Below are 16516 nucleotides of genomic sequence, written 5' to 3'. Positions count from 1 at the left end.
AACTCATTATTATTTTAACAAAACAGTTGGCAAAACAGAGTATCAATTGGAAAATGGAAGAGCTTTGATAGAGAAGGATCATAATTATTCCAGGAGATGGCATAGATTGGAATCCCATCTATTTATTTCAATGAAAACTGAAGCAGTGAGCAATGGTATCTATAATTATATATTTTAGAAGAAATTGTCAATGTATTGAGGTCCAGTTCTAAAAAATTGTAATAATAGCCTATATCAGTAATATAAGCTAATAATAAATAGATTGTACAACTTGAACAATATATACATGAAATTGAAAAAATATCCATTGAAGCAAACATATAAATACAGGCAGTATTGATGAGAAGTTAATGTTTAATTTGATGGTTCAGATTGACCCGGGAATTTTCCAATAATCATATAGAGAAACTGAATATTTGTATGTGTATTCGTTTCTAAACACCATTTTTTATAATAATTTTTCTTGAAATGCAGATAATAATGAAGTTAAAATTCTTAACTGCAATAATTATTGATTCGAATTCATTTCAAGTGCATTAATGTTTGAAGCGATCGATTTTTTTTTACATAGATTAGAATAAGCAATAGCGACAGAATAGGATCATCGGTCTTCGAGATGAAACGTAAACTGCCGATTTTTTTACCCCCCCCCCACGACCAAAAGAAGTGCAGTGATAAGTCGCGTGTAGGGGAGGCCCAGGGGTCACAACTATCCACGATGCCTCCATCAAACACAATAACAGCTTTCATATTTTTTCATGTTCGATGGAGTGAAAACAGGTCAGTTAGGATAAAATTTGATGAACACATTTTTTGGGTGGCAAAATTAATAACAAATAATCAAAGAAAGTGTGCTAGGGTGTCACAAGTAGGACCAATGGAAAAGTAACTACAAAAATAAAGAAGTAAAGCTACAAGCCAAGGGCATGAAAACCAACTTATAAAGAACGCATTGAGTTCTGATTTCAAGCTCAGAGGCCAGCCCCAGCAGCAGACTCTTCAATCAAAACAAAGTGAGATTCATTTTGAACTGTCAGTAATTTTTATAAATAACATCAATGCTCCTCATTCCATCAATGCTGAAAAGTTTAATATCCGCTATGAACTGTCAGCAACCCTCATGAATAACATCCATTCTTCTCATTTAAGTCATTCTGCCAGTTCTAAGCGAATCTCGCTACATCTGGCCTTGTACTCTTTGACACGCTCAGTTGCAAATTAGGTTCTTGATCAGATATTGATATTCCAAGCATTTCTTCCAACACATTTAAGGGTTGAACACTTAAATTTGTCATTCTGCGATACTCTAAAGATAGTGGGTCATAAACAGTTATGATGGTATATATAGTGAGGTCCAAAGTTATAATGGCAGTGGAGAAAAATAGGAGAAAAACGTTGCCGAACCTCTGTCTTGTCAATGCCTTCTTTAGACGGTAGCAGATACTGATTTATTAATGTAATATTAACTGTTAATTCTCTTTTAAAATAAACAATTATATTTTATCAAGCAATAAATTATATTTGTCAATAATATTTCATAATGAATTTACATAATTAGGATGAAATATTTTGTTAATTAATCATTAATTCCACATTGTTAATAAACGATCTGGCAACAGAGCAAAGCGAGAATGAGATAGCGCTATCCGCTTTGTTGAATGAAAGACAAGGATAACAATAACATATCTAATCAAACACTGCCATTATAACGTGGACCTAACTAAAGGAGCGAGCGGTGAGGGTTGATGGTTGATTAGTTTTGCCATGGGAAAACCCAAGACTCCGGAAATTAATTCTTGTGATAAGTATTAGAAAGAAAGGTCATGCTTAATAATTGCTGATCAGTTTTATGTTGAGACAAGACTCCAGAATTAAATTTATTGAGAAAAAATATAAGAAAAGAGTAATCAAGAATATATAATAACTATTGTAGATCAGTTTTAACATGAAACAAGCCTTTTTGATCAGGATTTGAATTTGCAGCATTGGAATTCATCAATATTCATTCAATCTAAATGTGTTCGGAGTAATATATTTTCAGTTATTCGTCATGTTATTCATTCTATTTTCTCTTGATCAAAGTAATTAATTATTAATTTCTTAATTATTTGGATCAACTTTAAAGTGGGGTTATTCTTTAATGTTCATAATTCATCATAGAGAACTAAGTGAGGTACTGTTCCAAGCAAGGTACCTGGAATACATCGTATTTTAGGTACATTGGTGGTTCAACGTATATTAATACTTCATAACAGGATGATTAAAATTTATCCTAATCTTTCTTCACTCATGCTTTATTTAATTATCATTTACAGCTCCTTCCCAGAAAACTCGAATGGATCGGTGTATACAGATTCAATAGTACCAGAGGATAACATCAATGTAACAGTAAGGTGAGTTGTAATAATTTAATTTAGTTTCAGGTTTATAAAAAAAATGCTAAAAAATGAACTGATACTGATAACGTTAGAAGAAATTTAAATTAGTGTCACTATTAGGTATAACTAATCTAGTTATTCAACGTATTTGCTTTTTACTTGAAATACGGTATTTCAAGAAGTGTTGTGGGCGAAGTTGAGAAATGCATAGGGTTGTCAGACCAAATCTTAAAACTATTTTGTTTTAAAATTTTCAGAGAATCATGTAGAATTGACAAAATATGTGTAATTTTATTTCACTTCGGTATTTGTTTTTTCATATTACCTTATTTCATTGAATTTTAATGTATTATTATTCTATATGAAAATTCATGACACAGGTACAACTTTCTACAGCACAATTTTACAACCAATCTATTGATTAACTTTGAAAAATAGCTAGAATAGATTGGCAAGATGTGTCACAAACTTTATTTTCCAACATTTAATTGATGAATATAGATTGGTACACGAATTGTAGCCTTAGTTTTATTTCACAACAAACATAAAATATTGAAAAAAAATTATAGGCCTACTGTGCAGTACTGACGTGTGTTATTGTTTCTGAAACTATATAACTTTCAATTTTCATAAATGAATAACTCAGCTGAAATATCATTCATGTCGGCCTTTTATAAACGTCTCAAGGACGCAGTATGCTCGTCAGTACTAAACTTTTATTATTATAGGCTATACGACAGTATCTGTCTAACTTTCAATTTTTTGTCTATAAATTAATAAGTGAAATATCAGTGACGATGTTCTTTTGATAAGTCTTAAATATTCAACAGGCATTTACTATAGGCATTTATTATTTTATTAGCCAATCATACACTAACTTTCAATTTCCATGAGTTTTTATTACGGTATTGAGATGTCATCATTCATGACGTCTCCTTTTCTAAACGTCATAAGGATGACGTATAAGATAAAGTGCGTGTGAGAAACTGGGAACTGGCAAGTGTCTCAAATTATTCACCACTAACAGCAGCAATTTCACGTCATCTTCCAATCAATTAGCCTACCGGGCTAACCTGACCTGAAGATCCAACCTAACCTAACCCTACACACCTTTCCACCAAAAATAACCGTCTATTAACCGTGACGTATTTCTAGAAATGTGCGTGGTCTCGAAAAGTGACACTTCTATTCATAAAGTTGGTGATATTTGTGACGCTCTCTGGAATGATCAATGTCTGTATGTATTGCAAATAGCAGTTCAATTGCCGCAGACCGATTCTTAATAATTTATGATTCTTCAGGCGCTACTTACCAATGTTATTATTGGCTCGGTTTTGTATCAATGGAAAATCAATTCAAAGCAAGGTCACTCAAAGATGGATGACTTTTCAGGACTGCAATTCAAGTTCAAGAATGTTTAATTGGAATATAAATTTCACTTCTGATGATTTACTTCTAAATTATTGTTCTGTAAAGATTGGTTTATTCCATTATTAGATGGTAGCTTAGCCTTATCGACTTTAAAGTAAGTTTGAGGCAGTTTTATTAAAAGTGATATAATCAGTTACGGTTTAAATTTGTATTTTACTTTTAATTTTCTCCAATAAGTACCTACCTTACTGCAGTAATTAGTACCGTACTTATTCAAGGACTCATAATTAATAAAGCATACAATTCGCGTGAAAGCAACAGGCATTAGCCCAAAACTGCTTCAAACTCCAATTTAATATAAACATTCTAGAGGTTATATTGAATATTATATTTGTGAATATTCATGTTAATGCAGTAGGCTTTGAAACTAATGGTTTAGGATAGCTTCATTTAAACTGATGTGAAATGATTTGAGTAATGGTCAATATATATTTCAGTGTTGGTATTCTTCCAATTACACTACTGGTACGGCATCATTGATTTGTTAATATTTAATTAATAATCAATGCACTCAAGTAATGGAAAAAACTTAGTATAATACTGGTCGTTTTTTATACCTTTATATTGATCCTCTATATTGATTAAATACGCCTATTGAACTTTTTTATTAGTTCAATGACCAATGGAAATTGTTAGTCTATTGTTATAATAACAGCAAGGTAATTTGTTGTCTTACATATTTTAATATTTTCATATTATCATTGTGGATCTGTATAATATTATGTTTAGAATCTAGCAATAAATAGTATTGAAAAAGTAATTTATATAATTAAATAAAGATTGATTTGACTTGGTATGTGTGCCACACCAGATTTTTCAATGTCGAGTTTGATCTACACTTGGTTAATTTGTCAAGTGAATTTATAAGGAACTGATGTAATCACTGGCCTCATCCTAGAATATATCCTCATTGATGCGAAGAAAGTCAATCAATTGATTCCATGTTACTTTGAGTAGACTACTACAACTACTGTATGCCATGTACATAGTGTATCCAATTATTGATAGGCTACAATCATCTATCTATTACATCATCTTCAAGCATGAAAAATGATTTGATTTATTTGAAAAATACACTGGCTAATAACAAATACGTTAGAATACTAGATTTTTCATTCATGAATATCAAGTTCACACTTCATCTGTAGTCACCTGAAGTAATGTTTCTACATATAGATTAACAATGAGAATTTTTTCAAGTAATTGATGAATGAAGAGATGATTCATACCTTTGACATTCATTTTGTTCTTAGGGTGCGTCCTCTCAATCCGAAAGAAATGGGACGGAACGATCCAAACGTGGTCCAATTCCCTGGAAATGGACAAATTTTGGTAAGATTTCAATTCACAATAATAGTTTTTTATTTATTTTAAACCTAGGAGTCAGTGAAATTGAATGAGCATGGAATAGAAGTATACGCTAAAATGAGACCTCCCTCATGAGAACTGAAGTTTTTCTGAGACTATTTTCTGTATAGGGCTACTTGTAATAGAAATATAAAGAAAAATAAAAATCTCAGTACCCTTTTTGAAATATTTTATCACAAAAAAATTTCAAAAAGGGTACTGAGATTTTTATTTTTCTTTATATTTCTATTTTCTGTTACCTTTACCAAACACTTTTTGTAATTTGATTTCCACAAAATTGATGATACTGAAAAGGAATACAAATTTAATTCAAAGATAAAGACAATACATTTGGTTGGGATGATTAAACGTTTTAGAGTTATTTTGAACCAGGGTTCGTGGGAAAATTGAGTAAATAATCTCATAAACTAGATCATCAATCCTGAAAGTGGACCCAACTGTGCAACATACTCTAAAATTTGGACATTTTATTCTCATGACAAATATTTTATCATTATTATTCAACAAACTTATATCAATTAGTGAGTAACATAGAACTTTGATTGGAAAGTATTATAATATTATAGCCTATAAAGAGAGGACTTCGTATTATAATATATAATATTTATATTTCCTACAGAGAGGAAAGTATTATAATATATAGCCTATAAGCAGGACTTCGACTGAAAATGTATGATTATGAAAAAATAGGTAATGGTACAAGGCTAGTGGCAAGATTTCTGCTTCTCAGTGACTGCTACTAATTTCTATCATGTCTACTGGAATCATTTTTTTGACGTCAGTGAAAATTTTGAGGTAACAAAAGAATAAATAATATATTGTCAGTTCCGATTCAGTTCAGTTGTCAGATAAGATGTTGAAAATGTCGTGTTCTCTCTTCACCTCAATACGGATAAACTCCACAACAGTTCTGTGTCTAGTGTAAATCAAAATTTCATTCATCCAGTCTACTAATTATTTTGTTCCAATATCGAGTATATGTATAATCTCAATTCCAGCTTGAAGGTCTGAACTCAGTGCCCGGTTGTACGGGCAACACCAAACTGTTTTCGTTCAATGTGGTGTTCGAGCCCGGGGCCACACAGGAGGACATCTTCCAGTTCTCGGGCATCAAGCGACTCATCGAGATGGCAGTGGCGGGGTTCAGCACCACCTGCTTCTGTTATGGTCAAACAGGCAGTGGCAAAACGCACACACTGACGGGACCACCTGGATTAGTAAGTTGGGTTCCTCTTTTTCCATATTATTTTATGTATAGGATAACATGCAGAATTGAAAATGTAGAACATTCCTAATGTATAAAGTTCATTATACACTATAATTATAGTGAGCTTGATCAAGATTAGATCCTGTCGAACTTCACAGACATACAGCAGTTCAAGGGAGTTTGCATAATATGAGAGATATAGATTAGATTACAGGATAATGAAATGGTTGTAAGAGATTATTCAAAAGATGAAAAATCTTGAATTTTGTTTTCCATCACGAAATGCTCAATATTAAATCAATTTTTTGTTATTAAATAGAACGACTAGCAGTCAAGTTTCTTCTATAAATAAATCTATTCACATACTGTGACGAGATTTTCTAATCAGAACGAAAGATCTCGTTGTCATAGTAAGTGAATAAATTCAGTCTATCTATTCAGCTAGTCGTTCTATTTAATAACAAAAAAGTGATAACAAATATGTTTTATAACTATATCTTTTAATTGATGAAAGTGAATAAAAATTGAACACGTACAAGCGGCTATACATATTAGTATTTATCTGAATTAGGTAGGTATAAAGTTGGTTATTATATTTTCTATTGAATGAATTTGGGTTGATGAATTGGGTTTACATGGGGTTGACGTTAACATCATTTGACGACGAGAAGGATATTTATTGCATTAAGAGGAAAGTTTATTTTATGTATTGAAACTTTATTGGGATAATGACAGAGAACAGAAAATCTCAATTAATAACACATCATAATTTGAAAGGTATTATTTTTGCTTTGCCGTTTGGACTGATTAATAATGCATGAAAGTACCAGTATTGAAATATATATGACTAATCATACTAGGCTATATTTATGTATTTTCAATTTCTGCTGATGGAATTTTGTAAATTTAATTTTTATGAGTAGGTATAATCTGTCATTTTTCAAGCAAAATGACCTGACTCTCAATGATGATTCATCAAAATCTGTTTCATGACAATTAGCCTACAGTACCCACATCTTCTTATTTTTAAAAGCCCAATATTTTCCATATGAAGAAATCATAATAAATCATGGATAATATGAGGGGAAGAATCATAACTTTTACAGGTCAATGCCTTCTGCATAAGATTGGGATACTAATCAACAATATGACAGCAGCAATTTACAACCAAAACCAATCTGCGAAAAGCATAGAAATGTTCGTATTGTTTTCCCTGAATTGACACAAATAATTGGGCCATTTGACATTCGATTTGTGTGTCAGGCTGATTTGCAAAAGGCGATCACTCATTTATATTCCATTACATTCGGAGGTAGTAACTAGTTTGCAAAGCAAATGTCGCATCAGAGTGATCTATTGGACGGACACTGTGACAGCTAGTGACTCCATCAATTCACATGCAAAGTCTGGTTGTGTTTTCATGAACTTGAGAGCAAATTGGAATGGCGGCGATTGAAATTGAATATTTCTCTGGAAAGGTCACCTGTCTGTTGGCCCTAATCGGACATCACGGAAATTGGAAAACAAATTTCAACCTATAATGTTTTGAATTCCATAATAAATGAATATACATGAGGAATTGACGCTATGTTTCTACTCTACATTATCGGTCCCACCTTGGTTTTTAAATTATTAAGCTGAAAAAAATGCTTTTTAAAAGTATGCTGTAAGTTGTCTTATCACTAAATTCTACTTCATTTTTCTCAAATCCTCTATTTCTACATCAACATTTTTTTTATAAGATGAACCTGCTACAGAATAATTGTTTCCAATAAGCGAATGTACAATAGATGGGTAATGAAAAGTAATTAGCTTATGCATTTTTCGATAAATCAATGCACCCTGTATGAATAGGGAAGTGAATACCTCATCTACAAATTCCTAATTCCAAATTTCCTACAAATTCCACTCCACCGCACAGTTATATACAATTCCTCTTTTACTGTAGTAACGTCCCGACTGTGGAACAATCTATCACCTGAGTTGATTTTCTCACCAAGCTTCTATTTGTTCAAATCGAGGCTTCTGTCGTCATTAATGATAATGATACATTAGCATAAGGTCATTATGATTGGCAGGGTTTGGTGCATTCACGCTCTCATTTCATTGCTCCTATTTCATGCACAGTTTCATTATTACTTCTCTTTTTTTATTAAAAGTCTGATCACAATGTTTTGTAATAGGACCACCTTCATAGTTTATCTATTACCTATTTCATCATCCCTCTATTGTATTTTATTATGAACTTCAATTTTTCATGGTATACTTTCAAGATAAGTTTCATTCCACATGGATGCAAATGACAACTTTAGTTTGCTAATGTGATAATACTTTAGTATAATGTTGATGGCTCAATAAGTACAATATTATTTGCTTCAATATTTGTAATTAATACTGATGCGGAACTGTAAATAATTATTTATTTTGAATGAAAAAGACTAAGAAATTGTCAAAAAACCACTGATTTATTGATAATTAGAAAGACCGGTTTCGGTTATTACACCATTGTCAATCTCTGATAAACTAAAACTAAATACAAGAGCAGCAGAATTTATACTAGTAGGCGAGTACTGCTATTGGTCGAGGGCATGAACGCCTGCCATTGGCCTAGCTAGACAGTCTCCTCCCCCTCAACGGTGTGACAAAATGGCGGCTTAAGCAACAGAATCGCCATGATAATAAAATTTACTTTTAGTACAAAATAAGAACCAAGAAAACAAATGTGAAAGATAATAAAACAAATATGTAAATGGAAAAACTATTGACTAATGTATGCTTACATGTTTATGATAAAACTAAATTCGTAGTGTTGTACTGGTTGAAATGAATCTGGTCATTTAAACTATACTGGGGATTTTCCTTAATTAACCTTGTTATTTCTAAAGCCTCTAGAATATTCAAAGATCTGCCTTTGTTATTAACATGCAGAAACTCAACATTCTCCTTAACTGTGAACTTGTGATTATTTGTTATCAAATGTTCTGCAAAGTTAGATTCCCCATTCCCCAAAAGTCTTTTTCATTCAATATGAATAATTACCACAATATCAACTTCTCAACTACACAAAAAGTGAAAAAAAAATTATTTATTTCTTAAGTTTCATTTAATTTTATAATGTCTATTTTTGTAACAATTATCAATAAATATCTTATCTTATCTTATCTACTTCTATAATAACTTACGGTATGTGATATGGGTGAAAAACAATACTACAGTAATGAGTAAATAGCTAAATAATCTGTAGTATTGAATAACTAATTATTGATCATCCATTTTACAAAATTAGAGTATAAATTGAATAAGTAAGTTTTATATTTCATCAAAGAAAACTTATACAAAAATTGTTTTCTTCTATGATTTGATATTTTCATTCACAGTTTGATCGGAATCCAGATCCTTATTCAGAGAACCATGGACTGGTGTTCAGGTCATTCATGCATCTATTTAGACAACTTCAAGAAAGACCTGAAACACATTTTGTGCTCAAGGCATCCTTCCTAGAAATCTACAATGAAAAGGTGGGTTGGTGATTATATTGGAAATCCTTTTCAATATAAGATGTTCTATTAAATGTAACTTCCAAACAATAAAAACCTCCAAACATATAGCTCTGGTGCAATAGAATATTGTAATCTACTGAATTAGTATACTGTACAATATTACGTTTGTTCATTGGATAGTAAGTGAGTTTGTCTTGAGAGGACTCAATTTTTTTAATGACAAAAAATATAAACTATGAATTCATAGTTTTAATGACAAATTGCATTCACTGTGTCTTTGAATATCATGAGTCACATCTCGCATAAAAGTAAGCTCCAATATTATGGTAGAAAGTTGAAATCAGGAAAACAACATCGAGTTCAAGAGTGCACATTATAGTCCAAACTTCGCCACCCATCAAATAGAGAAGTCATTCTATTATATTGTAAAAATTTATGTGTACATATTTCCGAGTAAATATTTATTATAATTTTATTAAACTTTTAATCATAAAATGAAAACGCAATATTCTCTTTTTCTACAAGGATGGTTCTATTTATATAACTAGAATAATACTAAATAACTACTATTTATAGAACTAATTATAGAAGTATTTCATAATATAGAACTCTTCAACTCTCTTCACAGAACAGTACTAAAGTTTTGATGTCCATGTCATCATTGTCGTTTGGATAACAATAATATCAAATTATTAATAATTTAGCTCCAGTGTTGAAAAATAATTTGCCATTAGCATTGAGCTCCAGTTTTGACAGGAATAATTCGGTGAAAAATACGAGATATTGTGTTTTTGGTGTGAGATGATTTTATTTCATCATTACACAGTGTAGGATCTTACATCCCCCGAATCTATAGATTCTTACCACTTGATAGATTTAATAATATCCTTAATCATTTTCAACTCATGTTTTCACTACGGTACTTTATATCGTTCAGTTGACATAAGAGGATTTTAATGACTTATACAGTAAGCTATCAATCGCGGAGTTTGAATTAATGACGATTTATCAACAGATCGATCCATAATTTAGCCTGATACTGACAGACAGTTATTTGCCAAATTTGAATATCAGTCAACTCAGCGCATAATGACTGAAACTTTAATGAGTTATTACAGGTGCGGTCTCTCATTGATATAGATGACAGGTAGGGCCTATCCAACAATAATCAATACCAAAATTTGTTGTAACAGAAAACTGCCTTCCGTTAATTTATTACCAAATAACAAGATCTGTGTTGAGGAGGCTTTCGTTGGTATCGATTAACAAAATCAATTGAAAACAGAGCCTTGGACAATGACCTTGGCAATTTCGCCGGTTATTGTTGAAAGAATTGAAAGGAAAATGAATGAAAAACAAATTGACAAGCCGGTCTATAGTACACATAGTACTGTACACCAGTAATAAGAGGAAGCCACTCTTTATTTGAATGGCGTTGCTGTATATGGATTCTCTGCTTTTCAATGGAAGCAGAAAAGGCGGACTGTCAATAAACTTTCTTCCATTCAGAAAATAGTGAGTCACTTTATCAAGTATTGGAGTTGGTAACAATGGATTGTTTAGTATTAAAGTACGTGGTAGCTTTTCAAGTAGATAACATAAGTTTCGTGATTAGGCCCTAAGCTTATATATTTCGCAATATTGTTACATAAATTACACTATTATTACTTACTTATTAAATCACTTTGAATAGGTCTTTTGAATGTTAGTATTTACTGGGTTTCATACTGTTTTACACTGATGAATAAATCACATTCAAGAAGACCTTTAGATTGCAAAAATTTCAATTCGATTTCAAATTTCTTATAAATTATATAGGCCTACTTTATTATTTGATATCTTATAAATAAGTATGAGCATTGTCCAATTATATTTTGAAAGTCGAAACATTATAGTTAACCTCTATATTGTGAAATATTTTATTAATTTAGGTTAGAATTGAACTGTTCATTCATTAACCAAAGTGTTGGATAGCAGTCAAATTACATTAAAAAAATATTATTTATAAATAATTGGAGCCTCCAGTTACATTTCATTCTAAGACAATTCTAGCTAAGCTATTCAATGCGTGGTTAGCTGGGCACTATATTTTTTATTTACATGTTTTGTTTAATAATCAATCAAACATCTATTCTGTTCAGGTTATAGATCTATTAAATCCTGGCTCAGCACGGAAGCCTCTTGCAGTTAGATGGTCGAAAAAGACAAGAGGATTCTTTGTGGAGAATCTGTTCACAGTGGATTGCGAGGAACTGGACGATTTGCTAGCAGTTCTTGAAGAAGGTAACATGTCTTGGTCATGGTTTAGTTACTATCACAAAATCATCATTATTATGTAGGCTAGTTCTCGATGCTGGATGTGAATAAAGGATTACGGATCTGAATTATCATGGATTATGGATTATTATAGGTGATTATGGATTTTGGATAGAAATAATGAATTTTGGATATGAGTTATCATGAATTATGTATTACAATAGTCTATTGATAATTATGGAATGGGTAATTGACTAATGGATTGTGGCATAGCCACCTCTAATACAAGGCCCCGGCCTACGTTATTGCAACGTCGCAGTGTAGGCCTAGAATCTAATACATGATTGGTGAATAAGATCAGCTGGTATTTTTTAAAATCTCTTTCACCAATCATGTATTAGATTCTAGGACTGCACTGCGACGTTGCAATATCGTAGGCCGGGGCCTTGTATTAGAGGTGGCTATGATTGTGGATAAGAGTGTTCAATTTATCATTTTTTTGTAATTTCTGCTCCAATTGGATGTGAGTGAGGTGGATATGTCATGTGAATATGTATTTCTTAATACATAGTCATTATCATAGTTATCATTATAATTTCTTATACATAGTCATAGTCATTGGATGTGAGTTGTGAGGTGGATATGTCATGTGACGATGTATTTCTTAATATTACCTTTACCAACAGAGTATATCAAGAAATAAAAAATCTAAGTAGGTACCTTTTTAAAAACTCTTATTCACAACATGTTTCAACATTAATGCCATTTTCAAGTGAGTGAATGAAATAACTCACTTAACGTTTTTAAAAAGGGTACTTATTAAAAAGTTTAAAAAAGATTCTCAAGATTTAAAGAAATATTTTATATTTCTTATTACTCTTTCTTTATTTTTTACTCTTAAATAAGACTAGCCCTCACCCTAAAGTCAATACATTTACAGTAATAGATACTCTACCAGTTCTCTGTGGATAATTTATAGATGTTTTTTGTTGTTTGAAACGTTTTTTAGGTCTACTTCAGTTAAAGAAGAAAAGTATTTGAATATAGATATTATCTATTTCAGGAATGAGAAACAGATCAGTGGGAAGTCACAGCATGAACGAACATTCTAGTAGAAGTCATACGATACTAACAGTCAATATAGTATCTGAAACACAGGTAAGTGAGAAAATATAACTTAATTGAATTATTATTCTCAAATAATCATCACCGTAATGATTGCACAAGCTGGAAGTAACAAAGCAGATAGAAGAATTAGAAGAGATGAGAGGAAGAGTTTGATTAGATTGATTGATTTTTTTGGAATAAATGTTTTATATATACTGAGTAGCCTATTTCAATTTTCGTTCTTCGTATTGGAAATCAGTGTTAATTACGATGATTAATTTTCTATTTGGGGCTGAGGCCTAATTGAATTATCTTAATTCCAGATGGAGAACGGTGTGTTTATTTCAAAACAGGGTAAAATAAATTTTGTAGATTTAGCCGGCAGTGAAATGACAAAGAAGACGCATAGTGAAGGCAAAACGTTAGAGGAAGCTAACAATATCAATAAGAGTCTAATGGTGCTAGGTAAGTACTGAACTTGAATAAAAATTCCAATACAACTAATTTAAATCTTGTTAAGTTATCAAATTCACTTGCTCAAAATCACACTTATTTTTTGTGTACAATATACTTTTAAAATAAATTTTAAGAACTTTGTTGTTTTTGTATTCGCTGATGTGGAAAAGAATGAATAAAATGTATAGTTAATTCACTCACATTTTCCCAGCTGCTTAGCCCATATAGCGTTCTGGACTCCAAGAAACCTCCTCTCCAATGATGAGACTATCCTGATTGAATCGGCTCATTCTCCCAACTTTCAAGACTTCTGGAATAATATTTCATATTATGATCCGACAAACTGTCAGTTGTTTGAATTCATCTGAAAATAAGAAGAATTGATATAAAAAGATTAATAATTGATAGAAATCAAAAAGAAGTATTAAATATTATTACAAGTATGAATTGGAAAAAATTAAATACGAAAACAAGAGCGGAGAAACATTAAATAATTATCCTAAGAAATTATCTCTAGAATAGCCAATATCTCATTAAGATTAGTTTCTAGCAATCATCTACAACAATTCTCTTCTTAGATTCTATCAATGGTTTAGAAAAGCTCAACTATAAAATTTACATTAGAATTTAATGACGTGGCGACCTTTTGAATGGTAATGGCCACTCTAGAATAGCCAATATCTCATTAAGATTAGTTTCTAATAATCATCTTTAACAATTCTATTCATAGATTCTATCAATGGTTTAGAAAAGCTCGAATATAAAAATGTACATTAGAATTTGATGACCTGGCGACCTTTTGAATAGTAATGGTCACTTTGAAATCAACCACTCAAAATCAAGGATAGAGGAGCAATAAAACTATACATACAATAAATGAGAAACGTCAACTTTGATAACCAGATGGAATAAATTATCCATTACCGATAGAATATAATGACTGAATGGGATCTGGAGAGTTCTTATTGTGTTATTAAATTTATTGGAAGACGCATCAAGTGTACAAATTACCATACTCTAAGAATGACCTTCTTCAATAATATCATAAAAATAATTAAGCAAATGATTCATTAGCGGTAGTATATAGCAGCTGAATGAGTTCTGATGAGTTCTTATTGTGTTATTGAAAGACTCATCAAGGGTACAAATTACCATACTCTAAGAGTGACGTTTTTCAATATCATAAAAATAATGAAGCAAATGTTTCATTAGCGGTAGTATATAACAGCTAAATTTTACAGCTTTACAAATTTATCAACAGCTAGTTGTTGGGTTACTATGTATTGAAAAACTCATCAAGCGTGCAAATCACCATACTTTTGGGATGACCCTCGTAGGCGTCTCAGTGCCATCATTTATTCAATAGAACCACACCGCTATAGTCACTGCTATAGTGAGATTCACTTGGAACTGTCAACAAAGATTGAATGGCAAGCGTTGTTGTTACTTATAAGGAAAGCTGACAGTTTAAAGTGAATCTAACTGAAGTGAATGATGTTTGACGGCACACCCCCTAATCAATGGGCAGTGGTTAATGCAATGTCAATTTGTACATGCTTAATATTCATGTATACTTAATAGTAGATGAGTTCCCCCTCTACTTGACGGTAAGACCAGGATCAGTTCAGTTGTTTAGTATTAGCATACAACATGTGTCCTTCCTGCTTATACGTCAACCTTAGTGAAAACTTGAAACAAGTGGGGTGGTCAATTAGAATTAGAATATTTAAAAAGTATTATAATATTGATAGTTGAAATGGAAATCTAACCAAAAATATACCAAGGTGATGGTATTAATAGTTTATTTTGATTGAAAACTTGATCAATAAGCTTCACTGAAAAGCTCTAGAGTGGGGTTTGGAACATTTTATTCGAATATTTAAAAAGTTTTATAATTTTATTAGTTTAAATGAAAATTCAGTCAACAATGTGAGGGTATACATAATTTATTTTTATTGGAGAATATCATGATCAAAAATTGAAACTTTAAATTCTTTGAAGCAACCATCCTATATATTCCTATAAAAATATTAGCCCACTCATTTCTATCGATGATACCATATTATATTAAATCTACTGTACAAATGATTTTGTTTTTGAGGTATTATAATATTAGTTTTTTTCCGTCATACTTTAAATGCATCAGAATAATGAAATAGTTAAATAATTAATAGTTAATGCATGGTGAATAATGAAATTAGATTTGATAATGTTTTAGAAAATCCCAACCAGATCACAGCAAAGATCAAATAGTTTTGAACCACTCGGCGAATAAGGTTGTTTATGATTTATTTGAAATTGATTATCTACTAATATTGAAGTGATGTGCTGATTTGCTCTGAATGTTTGATTCATTCATTTTTTACTTTAATATTCTGCGATTTCAGGATATTGCATTGCATCACTCAGTGATAGTAAAAAGAAAGGTGGCCACATACCCTACAGAGACAGCAAACTGACAAAGCTACTGGCTGATAGCTTAGCAGGCAGTGGTGTCACATTGATGGTAAGTGATCACGAAAATTCTTGAATCGAATTAAAAGTTTACAAGAATTAGTTTCAAGATTCATGTGAATATCATATTATGATACTTAGCTTAAGCTTGTTGGTGTAAGAACATTGAAAATAACTTCAACCATCTCAACCCACTTCTGTATAAAAAATAATCACAGAGAGAATTTTCTGCATTGGAATATTTAAAAATATGAATGTAAAATTCTAGTCAATGGGATCACTAAAGCTTGAACTTGATGAATCTCATTTTATGGTGAAACTTAGATATTAGTATCAATAGTACTGATGTTATTGTTTAT

General features: G+C 31.3%; 1 protein-coding gene and 1 long non-coding RNA gene across 6 annotated transcripts in view; one reads left to right on the top strand and one right to left on the bottom strand.

The window, feature by feature from the left end:
• The window catches only part of LOC111050272 (kinesin-like protein KIF12), a 59848-nt gene that overhangs the window by 28006 nt on the left and 15326 nt on the right, over window positions 1-16516 (top strand). For all 5 annotated transcript variants that reach the window (XR_005572369.1, XR_005572368.1, XM_039437082.1 and 2 more), the window contains exons 3-10: window positions 2316-2393; window positions 5063-5141; window positions 6176-6394; window positions 9762-9902; window positions 12026-12167; window positions 13204-13298; window positions 13571-13712; window positions 16091-16209. Coding sequence is in view for 3 of the 5 variants with exons in the window: in XM_039437082.1 (XP_039293016.1) it covers window positions 2316-2393; window positions 5063-5141; window positions 6176-6394; window positions 9762-9902; window positions 12026-12167; window positions 13204-13298; window positions 13571-13712; window positions 16091-16209 (1015 nt within the window). In the remaining 2 variants the exon portion in view is untranslated. The remainder of the gene's footprint in view (window positions 1-2315; window positions 2394-5062; window positions 5142-6175; window positions 6395-9761; window positions 9903-12025; window positions 12168-13203; window positions 13299-13570; window positions 13713-16090; window positions 16210-16516) is intronic.
• Window positions 1-16516, bottom strand: part of LOC120353418 — a 55036-nt gene that overhangs the window by 32727 nt on the left and 5793 nt on the right. Inside the window, exons 3-4 of the long non-coding RNA XR_005572370.1 lie at window positions 13905-14067; window positions 5039-5121 (exon numbers count right to left, since the gene is read on the bottom strand). This is a non-coding gene — a long non-coding RNA (uncharacterized LOC120353418). The remainder of the gene's footprint in view (window positions 1-5038; window positions 5122-13904; window positions 14068-16516) is intronic.

Source organism: Nilaparvata lugens, chromosome 10 (genome assembly GCF_014356525.2).
Source record: "Nilaparvata lugens isolate BPH chromosome 10, ASM1435652v1, whole genome shotgun sequence".
Taxonomy (NCBI): domain Eukaryota; kingdom Metazoa; phylum Arthropoda; class Insecta; order Hemiptera; family Delphacidae; genus Nilaparvata; species Nilaparvata lugens.
The sequence above is the reverse complement of the archived record's forward strand: the minus strand, read 5'-3'. Positions and strand labels throughout refer to the sequence as shown.